The following is a 13,887-nucleotide window of genomic DNA, read 5'->3' as shown; positions in this document are numbered from 1 at the left end:
TAGGAACCGAACTTTTATTTTTGATAACATTTAGTGTAGAACTAGTATTTGTCTGCCTAGTCCCTTCCTCCCCTTTTCTTTCTTCATATTTGCCACTGCATTTTCCCATAACCACCCCCCACAGCTCACTGACCCAACCTTCAAGTCTCAAAAATGACACTGGGCTGTGATTGGCTGGTGTCTGGCCCTGCAGCCCTGCTATTTGCTGACAGGGCTTTGGAAGTATTTGCATTCTGAGGGAGGGCTGTGCCTATTGATGTGCTGCAGGGGGAGGGAGAAAGGGAAAGGAAGCAAAAAGGGAGGGATAGAGGAAAAGAATAGAAGGGTAGAGTCTCTTATTCCTAGGAGCGACTGTGACAGCTCTCGTGGAAGGGGCTTTGGAACTAGTGCCTTGTGGGAAAGCAAACAATAGTGAATGTCTCTTCATGCTTTCAGGGGCTGTGAGAAGAAGCGGGCTGGATAGTCAAGCACAGCAATCACTGAGAGCTGCACTGCGCAAAAATGGGAGCTGATGTGTCAATGGAGATTTTTTAGTTGCTTGGATTTTGGAAGGGGGATTTCTGGATTCCTGGAGTTAGAAATCTAAGAGGATAAAGATTTTGGCTTGTGAGTCTTTCCTTGGAACAAAAGGTAAGAATAAATGTGTATGTGCCATCTCACTCACACTTGCTCTATTACCACAATGCAACAAAGCTTGGATCCCTCAGGGGGGCTTTGAGGACGCTGAAGCAATGACTCAATGTTAATACATGTTTAAACATCTAGATGGAAAGAGACAGAAGTAAGAAAACAGCAGAGCCAGTTTCACTATTCCATCTGATTCGTCTCCCCATAGATGGCCTCTGAATTTCATTAGGAGGATGATTCGGCATGAAATGGTTGATGGCCAGTTTGTGGTTTTACAAATAACAGCAGGAGAGACAGCCCTTGTTTCTAAGTATTTATGACTCTAAGCATTTTGAATCTAATGTCACTTACAGTCATACAACCTGACAAACAGCTCCATTACAGTTAATGTACAACTTGTCTCATTTTGTACTGCCTGGTGTGAAGTCTACAGCCTCACCCTGACTGCAATTTTATTTAACCTGTAAAACAACTCAGAGCAAAGCCTTTGTTACATAGTATACCACCACTATAGTTATGCTCATACTATGCAAAATTAGAGGCAATGCTTAATTTATTCAGTTTCTAGTCAAAACAGCCATTTAATTACAAGTTATTCATTATTTATGACAATTCTGAGTAAGTACATCACAATCCACTTGCAAAAAGAGGGAAAAACTAAAAAAAGAATTGGAAGTAGGTAGAGTTCAAAATTGTTAAAAGGTGGAGAGAAAATGACCCTTAACAACTGTGCAAGAACTAGGAGACACCAAAACTGTCACTATCAGATAAACACTACTCACAGCTTTCATCTTTGACAGCTTTAAAAAAAAGTTCAAAAAAAAAAAGTTCCAAAAAAAAGTTCCAGTTTTGCTTCAGATCTGAAACAATCCACAGGTGTTTCTATCCATCCTTCCACTGTCTGAAGATGCCTGTCTGAAGGGATACATATCTGTTAAGCCAGTACTGAGAAAAGGAAATAGGAAAAGAAGAACATTTGCAAACCACACAAAAAATTTGCTGACCACCCCCCAGAGGCCAGACCTCAACGTCACTGAATGTGTTTGGGATTACTTTGATTGTGAGAAACGGAAAATGCAACTTCCAAGACGGAGTTTTGGAAAAATATCCCTGCAGATTTCTTTGAAAAACTAAAAGAAAATCGGAAAAGAATGAAACCTGGAATGAAGGCAAGAGGTGGACATACAAGGTTCTAAAGAATTTGATTATATGTTTTGTTGTTGAGGCTTTTTATACTGATGCTAAAAAATCAATAATGATCATTTTGACTGGAAATGAAATAAATGATGGGTGATCTTTGAGTTTGCAGAGTACTGTGTGTTTACACACCCTGTGTTGCAATAAAAAACACTTTAAAAATTAGAAAATAACATTGCACTGTTGCATGGCATAAGTCTAAACATAACTAGTGTCTTGTTCCTGTTTTTGCACATTCATGCAAATTTAGATGACCTTGAAGGTTACGATAGTAATCTACCTCATCCTTAAGAATCTGCAGCAGTGCCTTTTTGTAAAACTCTCATTTGAATAGCAAGCAAAAAAACCTTTGATAGAAACAAATGTTGGTCAGTTTTTCTTCTCCAAAACACGAATAAAGCAAAATAGCTGTCGAATGATTTGTGACAGAAAGTAATTCAACAGTTTAAATTACAATGTTACCAAAATGGTTTAAAAATTGGAACAATTTAGACATTCAGGTAAAAAAAACAAGAAGAGGTGGAAACACATTGGCTCTGTGGAGATGAAGACCAAGGTCAGGTCCAATAACAGACATTTCAGAGAGGACAACGGCAAGTTTGCATTCACATTTAATAAGGGTGTAAAAGCTACAGTTAAGAGCAGACCACACCACAGCGGAAAAAGGTCTGTTCGGAATATAACAGAACCACCTGGAGAGTCCAGAAGACAGCCAATTACTTTATGGCCATGACCAGGAACACTATGTTTGAAGATGAGTCAGAACGTCATGTGAGAGAGAAGAGAAACATGCCATCCTTGCTATGAAATGTGGAGGTGGATCTCACTTGTTCTGAAGAAGAGTGAGCACCAGTGACAGAGGAAGTGAAGTTCAAGACTGTAGGCAAGACGAGTAGAGCAGATTGTCAGAAATAGATTGTTGGAGGGAAATCTGCATGCATCTGTTTTTGCACATTCATGCAAATTTAGATGACCTTGAAGGTTACAATAGTAATCTACCTTATCCTTAAGAATCTGCAGCAATGCCTTTTTGTAAAAAAAACACCTGGAGAGTCCAGAAGACAGCCAATTACTTTATAGCCATGATCAGGAACACTATGTTTGAAGATGAGTCAGAACGTCATGTGAGAGAGAAGAGAAACATGCCATCCTTGCTATGAAATGTGGAGGTGGATCTCACTTGTTCTGAAGAAGAGTGAGCACCAGTGACAGAGGAAATGAAGTTCAAGACTGTAGGCAAGACGAGTAGAGCAGATTGTCAGAAATAGATTGTTGGAGGGAAATCTGCATGCATCTGCTAAAAGCTGTGCATAAAGAACTTCAATTTGAACTTTCCACCTGAAACATGTTCCAAAGCACAAGGAAAATTCAAACCAGCAGTGGCTGCAGTGGAAGGAGGTTAATGTTCTTTCCTGGGCTTTAATATCATTGAGGTTGTATTAAATTGTAAGATGATGGCAGCTGAAGAACTTACAGAACTTGGAGGCCTTTTATTAGGAAGAGAGGCCATCTTTTCCTAAAGCATCCAGAGACCTGTTCAAAGGGATAGCAAAAGACCTAAAAAAATGCATTGAAGTTTGGTGATACATGATGTTGAGCACCAAACCAAACTTTTGACCAGGGTCTTGTTTGTGAAATTTGATTTATTTAGTGAAATAAATAAAATGTTCTGTATGGTGAAATAGCTTAATCAGTGTCATTAAAACATTATAATCACTCATAGCTTGAGAACAATGGGCCTCACTCACCCATATCTTCCAATGTTTTTTTCTTAAACTTGTTCTTGAGAAAGATACTAAGAAAAAGTCTACATCAGATCTTTGATGTGTCCTTAAACCGCTAAACTGTTCGCACCTTTTGCTCTTGTGTGTGTAGATTCTGTTCTTGCCTAAGAACTAATCCCACATAAGAAAACACTGGTGAATCTCAGACTCTTCATGAAAACTGCGTAAGTGGCTTTTGAGAAGAAATTTCTTCTTAAGATCGGTTGGTGAATGAAGCCCAATATCAGTATTTTACTAATTTTGTGGCAGGGCTATCCAGGCTTGTATGTACTATACATGAATGCATCACAATATATTTTAAAAATGGACAACATGTAAGACATATTGCTAAAAATGATGGTCGGTAGAATCATAAATATTGGCACTTTCAGAACAAGCCACTTATCTCCTGTGTCTGTGATTCTTTTTTACATAATTTGAATTGAGTTTACACTGTGTCAGTATTTCACAAACTAAACAATAACAATTTTGATGAATGGATCAATAGAAATGATCCAAAAATGTGTTATAATTTTTTTTGTGCATTAGCTTACATTAAAGAAGGTTAATAAGGTTTTGTCCTTCACCTCTACAGTTACTTTTTTGATGATAGGGGGTTTTGGTCAGACAGCAGCAGTATGAGTCTGTCTGTGAAGCCAAGAGTTTGTGTTCTTCCATTAAACTGTTCTGAAATAGTTAACAACAACAGAAATAGTTAATAACAACATTCCTAGACTGCTTTATAAACATGGTAAATACATAAAAAACATATATAGTAGTATAGTTGTTGGCTCTTAAACAACTTGGAAACTGCATGAAAACAGCTTAAGAATTAGTAACCTTTCGCATTTTGATCATTTTTCTACATTTATTTTAATATTTTGCTCGAAGCATGAATGTTGGTTCATTGTAATAATTAATAATAATTCTGTATTTTTATATAGCATGTTATCAAGGACCCAAAGACGCTTACAATTCAAAGTACACAGATAACACACTTAACACAGACAACAAGAGCACAATAATACATACAAAAAGACAAGGCAGTATATGGGAGGTCAAATGAAGGAGCAAAACAGACTGAGGGCAGGTTATAAGTATGTTGAGGCAGAGCAGTTTACATAAGAAATGCTGTACAATGGCAGGGTCAGACATTGAAGATGTCATGGAGGTTACAGGCAAGTGCGAAAAAATAAGGTTAAATTTGAATATGGAGAGTGACTTGGATTGTTTGACCAGTAGTGGAAGAGAATTCCAGAGTCTAGGGGCAGATCTTGAGAAGGCTCAGTCACCAAAGCCTTGGAGGTTGAATGGAGGGATGGTAAGTAGTCCAGCTGAAGACGACCTGAAAGAGCGAGAGGGTTTATAGGGAAGAAGAAGATCAGACAAGTACGAAGGGATGAGATTGTTAAGAGCTTTATAGGTTAGCAGAAGAATTTTGAACTGTATGCGATATTTCACAGGAAGCCAATGGAGACGTTGGAGAACAGGGGTAATGTGGTGATGTGCACGAGTGTGGGTGAGGAGACGGGCGGCAGAGTTCTGAACCATTTGACGTTTGTGAATGGAGGAAGAGCTGTTTCCTGCTAGAAGAGAGTTCCAGTAGTTGAGATAGCTGGAAATGAAAGCATGGATTGTAGATCTAACCATTTTGATCTGGACAGATCAAATGTAGATCTGATCCAGTTTGCTGAGCAACATTTACATGCAGTTTATATGCAGATGTTACCATGGCCAGCAGGAGAAGAGAGAGTATTGAGGAGAGAGAGAGAGAGAGAAGTGGGCATGTGGAGTTAATGTGTGTGGAGGTGCAGATGCTTCATGCATTGAGACTGTGACCAAGGCAATGGCTGGTTTATTTATGTCACAGAGAGGCCGGAGCTCCATGACGATGGCCGTTTGAAACAGTCTCACTCTTTTTGCACCCTTTGCCTCTCTCAACTGACACGTGACTCTATAAAGAACCACTTTATGGCTGACTCTTTATTTGCTTTTAATAGTGAACTGCAGGTGCAAAATTGGGCTGGACACTTACAGTGGTTCCCAAAGAACCTTACAATTAAAAGAACTTGACTTTTGTTGGTATATGATGACATCTTTTTCTTACAATATCTTCCATAAAGACTGACTTTGTCTTTGTGGTGTGACCAAACAAGAGTGGTGGCTAATAGCTCTAGGAGTTGACGTCTGTGGATGTGTAATGCAGGGCTGGAGGGGGTTCTGCTCAGCTCTTTTGTGCTGTTAGGCCCTGACAATCCAACTGCTGTTCTCTGTATTAGGGCCTGACCAACTAGTCACTGATACTGATTTGGAGTAGCTAAGAATTCTGATAACTGGTCATTTTAGACTGTGTAATTTTATATGGTTCAAAATTAAACAGACTCCAGTACGGAAAAGTGCTTTATTAATAAACATGACAGCCAAATGTGAGTATCTGGTCTTAGTTAAACTGAAATAGTTGTCTTTATAACATTTTAAGAAACATTATTGGTGCTTTGTCAAAGAGATGATGTTGATGAATCTGAGAAAATATTGACTGATTTTATCAGCCACACAGAGTATCAGGTGCACTCTAACGTATATATACAGTACTTTTTGCACCAAGAAAAAGTGGAAAACATGTATTTCGCAGATATGTAGTGTTTTTATACCAAACAACTAAATTTAGTAATTTTTTTCAGTATTTAACACTGCCTATATTACGGCATATTATATTACAGGAGACTTTCTTCCGTTTTTTTAAAGAAGGGACATTGTTCCACAGCTCCAAAGCTCAGTCTCAGAAGTTGGTTGCATTTTCTCCTTCTCATGATCCAAGTAATCCCAAACACATTCAGTAATATACAGGTCTGGACTCTGGAGTGGTTGGTCCATTGTTCTGAGCACCAGCAGCTTCATTGTTTGATTTGCATCTTCTTGACAGCTACTCATCCTTTCAGACCCATAACACTGAGTTGTCTTTCTAAAGTGGAAGGATGGGAAACACTTGTTTTTAGATCTGAAGCAAGAGTGGAACTTGATTTTCTCCTTTCTCTCAAAGATAAAAGCTTTTAGTAGTGTTTATCTGGTGGTAACACTTCTAGTGGTTCCATGATTATTGGGAATCACTTTTTCTCTTTAACTTATAAAATGTTTTTTGTCAACATAAAAGCTCATGTTTTTCCACATTATTTCCCCCTGACTCTATCCTTATGTGCTGGTGCGTTAGCTTTTTATCTAATCTCTTCACAAATATCTCCTGAAAGAAGGAAACTTGTACTTCATGACTATTTTGATTTGAAATAAATGAGATGAAGGGTAATCTCTGACTTTTGCACAACGCTTAGATATTGTTTTTTTTTTTTTATATATTCCTCAGTTCTGCCTTTGTCTGTCTGCGCCGCTGCATTTCTCTCTTCCCTGCACCATGCTGTTAAATTATTCAGTTGACCTCCAATGGACATTAAGCTTCAGGGTGCTCTGTTAAATGAAATGGAATCAATTTCTAGAGAGAAATTACTGTTGAGTTGGATTACTGTAATTTAAAGTCTATAAGCAGTGTAGCAGTATACAGGTTTGATATAAATAACGGGACGACTGGAAACATTGAGCTGCGCAGTTTCTTTAAAGCCATTACTAGTGTTTAGGCTTTGTTCATTCCTCAGCGCTGAGCTGGCCTGTTTTTCACTCACGTTGTTCGCCTTGCCCAAAGTGGGAGGGCCCACTCGGTTAAAGGCAAGCCTGGATCTGCCACGCACCACTGAGGAATTTAGCAAGCTCACACCGTACAACCACTGGTGGACAGAGGCTTCCTCTCATGTTGCCTCCTCCAGCTATCTGCATTCTTCTTCTTCTTCTTTCTCTGTACAGCATATGGATATGAAATACTATAGATTATTATAGATTATTGATTTCCATCAGGGCGGAGTTGGATTTTGTTTGGCTATAGGGTGTATCCTCCAGTGCAGGGAATGTTATGTAAGAAACTAAAGAACCATGATGTTGCAATAATCTTGAATATTTCTCTTTAATTACACAGTGTGTCAGCCTTTTTGTAACATAAGTCTGCTGTCATTTACAGGAAGGCAGATGTGACTACAGGTGGAGCCCATGGCATCCCCACAGTCCCTTACCCCACAGCCTACAGGTGAATGCAAATCTTTTGCTTGTCTAAAAATCAGATTGGACAGTTTTCCCCTTAGCTCAAGTGCAGTTGATCTGCCAAGACAAGTTTGGTGTCTGATGTTTACTTCTTGAGTTTCGCATTTGAGGCTTTGTATCTATCTATAAGTGTCCAGTGACTTTTTGTTAGTGGACACTTATGGACATCAATTGTGCATCTTGTAAACTGCCTGCCTAAATCACTACATGTCATTAAAGGGGTCAGGTTTCCACACTTTTGCCTATTTTGTGGACTGACAAGTTTATTTCCAATCATTTTGGGGCAGACACATTTTGTTTTTGATTTTGTGTCCTGACCGATCAGATCAGAGGCAAAGAGGGCCTTTAGTGAAAACTGTAATGGATATGAAATTAGTAGTCCTTTACAGATCAAACATAAACAAATAGCAGCTTCTAAAGTTTAGCCTGTTTTTGTTAGCAACACCATGTTTACAAGTTAACACTAGAAACTTTCTGCTTGTAAGTATCGAAACAATAGCCTGGCTGGCAATTATGATGCTGTTGTTGCTTAGAAACTGGGAAAGGCACAGTCCAAAGCAGCCTTTAAATACACAGAAGTGTGAGCCCCTAAAAAAAACCCCCAAAAAAAACAGTGCAGTGCGCCTCACGTTTTCTGCCTTCAGAGAACAGTGTCCCTGATGCAAAGCAAACACCAACAGCTAATCAACTGGTTTTGTAGAATTTTTAGCCTGCTAAATGTGTGTGAGTGAGTGAGTGAGTAAGTTACAAGCAGAGACATTATAAACAAAGAGAAGAAAGTTAACTGCTCATAAAATTAATAAGAAAGTTCATAACATTCAACATGACAGCTGTTCAGTAAAGACAGTTTACAAGTAAAGCTGTGAGTGGTTAAAGCCCTCCCTCATGGTGGTCTGGGCAGGCATAGTAGCCAGACCAAGCAGAAAAAACATGTTTTTGTGTTGTTTGAGCCTAATGTTACAAAATATATGATTTTTCTTAGAATTTTCTACAGATTTCAAATATGTTTTTAAAACACATTTTTTTAGTTTTGGATTAATATGTATATCTCTAGTTAGAAGCTTAGTCTTATATTCCTGGAAATAACTGCCTAGGGGTGTTACCAAGATGCCTGCAGAGTAGACAAACTTTCCTATAAGGACTTTGGTTAGAAGCTGGTTTCATGAGGTGCTTCATATCTGAAAATCCTTTTGATGCCACTGTGTGGTCTAGAGAAACCTGCAGGAGCTGACACCGAAGAAGTATAGATCATACATACAGTCTTGATAATAATAAGCAATGTGAGTTGTTAAGTAATTTTTGATTGGATGTGGTCTCACAGCAGTGAATGTAAATTTGATGGGTTAAAATATTTGTTACGCACCACACTGGCATCACCACAACAGTATTTGCAGTGCACTGCCCAGCCTTATCAGCCATTACACCTTGCTGTTTAATGTGTAACAGGCTGCCAAAACGGATGCTAAGCAGAACAGCCAGCGTAATGCTAAACTGAAGGCTGTAGATTGACATTATTTGTGAGCTGTATGATTCTCATAGCTCCAGTGCAAATATAAATAAGCAAACTTTGAACATTAAACATAATTTTTGCTGATGGACTACATTTGAGTCAAGAGAAAAATTATGCAAATTTGAGCTACAATATTGCTTTAATGCTCTTCAACACTTGAACTTTCTGTTACAGACAGTCAAAGATGGAGGAGTTGAACCAGAGTTGCTTGCGACAGTTTCTGTAGGTTAAGTGCTACAGCATGATTTTTCTGGGATTTGGTCTGTACTTCCATGTATTTGGCACAGGCCATACAGTGTGACTGTCTTAATCTCTAGAGGGCTTGAGAAAGTTAGAGTGCAGTGTGGTCATAAGGCTAGCTGACCATATGCTGTGTCAGAGGGATCCTGCATCTTTACCATATGCCACCTGGTCTTGACACACATCTACCCGGCAGTCATGGAGACCGCTTGCATGACCCAGTCGCTGAAATTTCTGGTGTCGCCAAAAATTCACTTGGCAGGTTCAAAGAGGTTTTCCTACTTTTGCTGGAGTGAAGCCGATGAGGACAAAAGGCGAGGTAATGACTTGATACTGTTTAGATAGACTGTTTAAAAGACTTAAGCAAAGGTAGTTCTGAATAAGGGTTGAATAGTTTAACTTTCAGGCCATTGATCCATAGGCTAATACTGAGGCCATGTGGTTTTGAATGGAATGCAGTTCTTGTTTGACTAGATGAGGTAATTGCTGCTTCAAAATTTACAGTAAGAACGAACACATGCCTGCCATGAACACTTTTATTTGTATATGCTTTCAAGGGGCCATATGGTCAGTTTGTGTAATCCCCCTTCTTTGCCTACCATGGGCCCTTATAGCCACTTTGGAGAAACAGTAATCCCCTGTTTCTCATTGTCTCTTAGTGTGTAGTACATGGTTTGACCAAACTTATTTCTGTTTACTTGTTAAATACAGAGGAACATATATTTTGTATGTACCTACAGTGCCGTAGTCTTAAGTTAAAGTTAAGTATGATTTATTCATTTTTGAGTATGAGGAAGATGAAGAAAACATATATTTAATAGAGAATTCCACAAAAACCCTGAGAACTAAATATAATATAAATGTTCTATATTTAGTGTGTGGACTCTTTATTATAGCATCTATTCTCATCAACACTTGCTTTCAGTTTTTCGAAAAAATCTGTCCACATTTCCAAAGTTTGGTCTTAGAAGTTGCTTGCCTTTTGTGCTTCTCACAATCCAAGTACACATTCAGTGATATTGAGGTCTGGACTCTGTGGTGCCCAGTTCATTGTTCCATTAAGAACACCAGCAGCTTCTTTGGCCTTGTTCAAACTGCCAGTCCAAATCTGATTTTTGGCATATCCAGATTGTATCCAGATTGATTTTTTGATAGTCTAGACAGCAGTGAAGTGCGATTCCAATTAAATCAGATTTTAAAGTGTCTTTTGCGTCACTCACAATGCGACAAACAATGATGATGTCAAATCCAGAGTGACAAAAATGCAGAAGATTCATGCTAATGCCAGAGAATTTTTAAGAATTTGGAGGGTGAGATGATGCACCTCCACCTCTCCTGCATCTGTGCTTGGAAACCGTATCACCAGCTTAGCTACATAGTTATTGATGCCTACGTCGTTACCACAGCAAACCCATGCAGACAATTCAGTAATTTCTTGACATTAAAAAAGCATCTGATCACTTGCGAATAACAGGGCAGACAGTCAAAAGATCTGATTTAAGAAACAAATCTGATTTGCCTGCAGTCTGAAAGTAGCCTTTTAACACTGAAGAAACAGACCTTTCAGATATGAAGCAGGAGTTTAGCTTGATTTTCAAAAACAAAAGCCTTAAGTACTGCTTATCTGATGGTCAGAGTTTTGGTGGTCTGTCAGATCTTGCACAGATGTTTGGATTTTCTCTACATCTTTTCATCATTTGTTAAACTCCAGTTTTGAAACTCTTGTGTTTTCACTTATTATGGAAGTGGATAATCTTCTTTCTAATCTCCTCAGAAATCTGTCCTGAAATATGGATAATTTGTAATTAATGGCTGTTAAACTGGAGATGAAATAAATAAGGGGTGGTTTCTGACTGCTGTAAATTGTGAAAGCATTTGAAAATTGACCACTATGTTTTGTTTTGTTTCATTCATCGTTGTATGTAACTATGCTTTCAGTGCATTTGCGCATAAAACATTTGAGTCAGCTGAGTTTAGCATGATGATCAAGATCACTGGAATCCAGTACATTACTCTGACCCATGGGTTGGACTCTGTGAACGTTTTACAGCTTGTTTGCCTGTTCCACCCAACACCCTGCATGACTCACGAGAGGCCTGCTTTTTTGTCTGTAGAATTTTGGACTAAACCCCATACGCCTCTTGTTTTCACTGTAACACAGTAACACATAGCCTCCCTGCTATAGACCTGAATTCTGTTCATTGTAAGCTCATTTGAACAACACAGTATGTCTTAGTTTTACCTTTTTCACCTGAAATGACGTCACTGTTTGTTTCCATTCATGTGGTATGCATGTGTGTGTGTGTGTGTGTTATTTTGAGGCAGTAGGTCATAATCATCCTTGGTCTTGGGTTTGGAACGGTGACATTTGTTATGAACTGAAAGCAGCCCACAGTAACTGTGGGATGGAATTTCTTCAGTTCTCTGACAGTAGTTAGCACAAACAGGCTTTTGCTCTCTGTTGCATGCAGTGTAGGGATTTGATGAGGCAGAGTGATGCCATAACATTAGAAGATTTGTTATCCAGCAATTAGAGGCTTAAATGTGAGGTGCAGTTTTCCGGATGTACATGTGACTTTGGAATGTTGTGTCATCACTCATATTTTCTCTTAAAAGCTAAGCTTGTTTGAATATTTCCCCTGGATATTTTTTTCAATATTAGGCTGGCCTCAGAGCCAACTAGGGATCTAAAAATACATGAATGCAGATTAACTCATTGATCTGAAGGCGGTGAACTTTGAAATGTAAGAATTAAGCAATAAAACATGAGACGGAGTGTGTTATTGCAAATAACATCACAGCTGTGATTCGTTAGATCATCGCAATCATGATGTAATTTGCAAATCCACACAAACTGAAGTTCTGAACCGAACTTTAATGTTGGCAGCTTCTTCCTCTAGATAAGGCAAGTATCATTTTGTGTTCACAGAAGTAAAATTTAAAGAAAATTTTTGTTTACCATTATGTTAAAAAGGGGTGTTTCAGTTTGTTTATTCTCTCCATCTTCCCATGATGAAATTAAACAAATACCCATTCAGTCAAATACTGGTACCTTGATTAGTTAACTGACACATCCATACAGTTATTATAAGTATCAACATGAGTAGAACACATCTCAGCCAATCAGACTGTGTTATGGGCACTAACTCTTGTATAGTCAATTTTAATCGATATTTAAACGAATGTATTAAATAATAATAATAAAGTATGCTCTAATTTTTTGGCATAAATTTTCCAGGCTATATTCAAATATGACCAATTCTCTAAAGAAATCTTAATGTATTGTTTTTATTGTCTATATTCCACTACTCTATAAGTGAACTTTCAGCAAAACACAGTGTCGTTGATGCTAAGCACTGCTTTTATTAAAGGGCCAGTATCCAACTTGGTCCATCCAACAAAGGTCTCTGTTCTTATTGGTTGTTCTATATTGTGCTTGATTAAAAAAGCAGTCAAGGCTGAAACATGTCTTATAACATTAGCATGAATGAGCGATGAATAAACTGCTGTAGGCTGAATAGGTGGATACATGTAAATAAGTCGGTTTTTGTGACATCATGAAAGCTGTGGAATCAAACCAGGCTGTTTGCATACTGCATCAAACTATTTTATTAAAAAAAAAAAAAGTAGAAAATATTGTTTTCCATGAAATGGGCCCTTAAAGCATCAAAAGTGATTTGACTGATAATGATGCCCCCTTGTGGAGAACGTTTAGCCTGCTGAATGTTAGTGAGTGAATAAGAGAGTATGAGTATGTTATGTATATAAACATAATCTTAAATCATACCAACAGAACCTAATCGCAACAGTTCATGGTGAAAATTGAGATTTTCTGATTCATTGAATTGTTATTCTTAAACAATCATAATCAGATCAGGTTCAGAGATTCACAATACAGTCATGATGTCAGAGATTTACATCCCTAGTGCCAACCTTCCCTGTTATATATACTTAACAATATGTAAACTGGATTGCTTGGTTTCAGAGTCTGTGCCCACTGGAGTGGCTCAGACACCCCAGCAAGAGGAAGAGGAGGATGACGAAGATGAGGAGCTGGGTGAGAAGTTTCAGTTTGATGATAGTGAGGAAGAAGAACAGGAAGCAGCTGGAAATTCTGTTGAAAATAAGGCTTTAGGAGTTTCCCCAGCTGGAGCCGAGCCTTCGCAGGGTCCCGGAGGTGTCATCATGGCCTCAAATCCAGTTTACAGTCAAGCACTGAAGCGTGTCTCAGCCAGTCACGGTCAGGAAATAAATGGAGGGACCTCTGCTGGTCAGGAGTACCGAACCATTCCTTCACACATAACAAGCCCAGGTGAGCCGTTGCCATGTGTGTATCATGAGTTTGTTTAAATTGACTTAGAGACTTCTTGACCTGCAGTGTGTAATTTTGATGTGTTTATGAGATGCTTA

General features: G+C 38.5%; 1 protein-coding gene across 4 annotated transcripts in view; it reads left to right on the top strand.

Moving 5' to 3' along the window:
- Positions 1-13,887, top strand: part of arhgef10lb (Rho guanine nucleotide exchange factor (GEF) 10-like b) — a 53,296-nt gene that overhangs the window by 1,634 nt on the left and 37,775 nt on the right. For 2 of the 4 annotated variants that reach the window (XM_037540819.1, XM_017709775.2), the window contains exons 1-3: positions 283-630; positions 7,648-7,713; positions 13,463-13,789. In XM_037540819.1, the coding sequence (XP_037396716.1) occupies positions 7,677-7,713; positions 13,463-13,789 (364 nt within the window). In that variant the 5' untranslated portion in view covers positions 283-630; positions 7,648-7,676. Of the gene's footprint in view, positions 1-282; positions 631-7,647; positions 7,714-13,462; positions 13,790-13,887 lie in introns of those variants that run through there. The other 2 variants (XM_037540818.1, XM_037540820.1) reach the window with 2 other exon arrangements.

Source organism: Pygocentrus nattereri, chromosome 9 (assembly GCF_015220715.1).
Source record: "Pygocentrus nattereri isolate fPygNat1 chromosome 9, fPygNat1.pri, whole genome shotgun sequence".
Taxonomy (NCBI): domain Eukaryota; kingdom Metazoa; phylum Chordata; class Actinopteri; order Characiformes; family Serrasalmidae; genus Pygocentrus; species Pygocentrus nattereri.
This window is presented reverse-complemented; position numbering and strand designations above follow the sequence as displayed.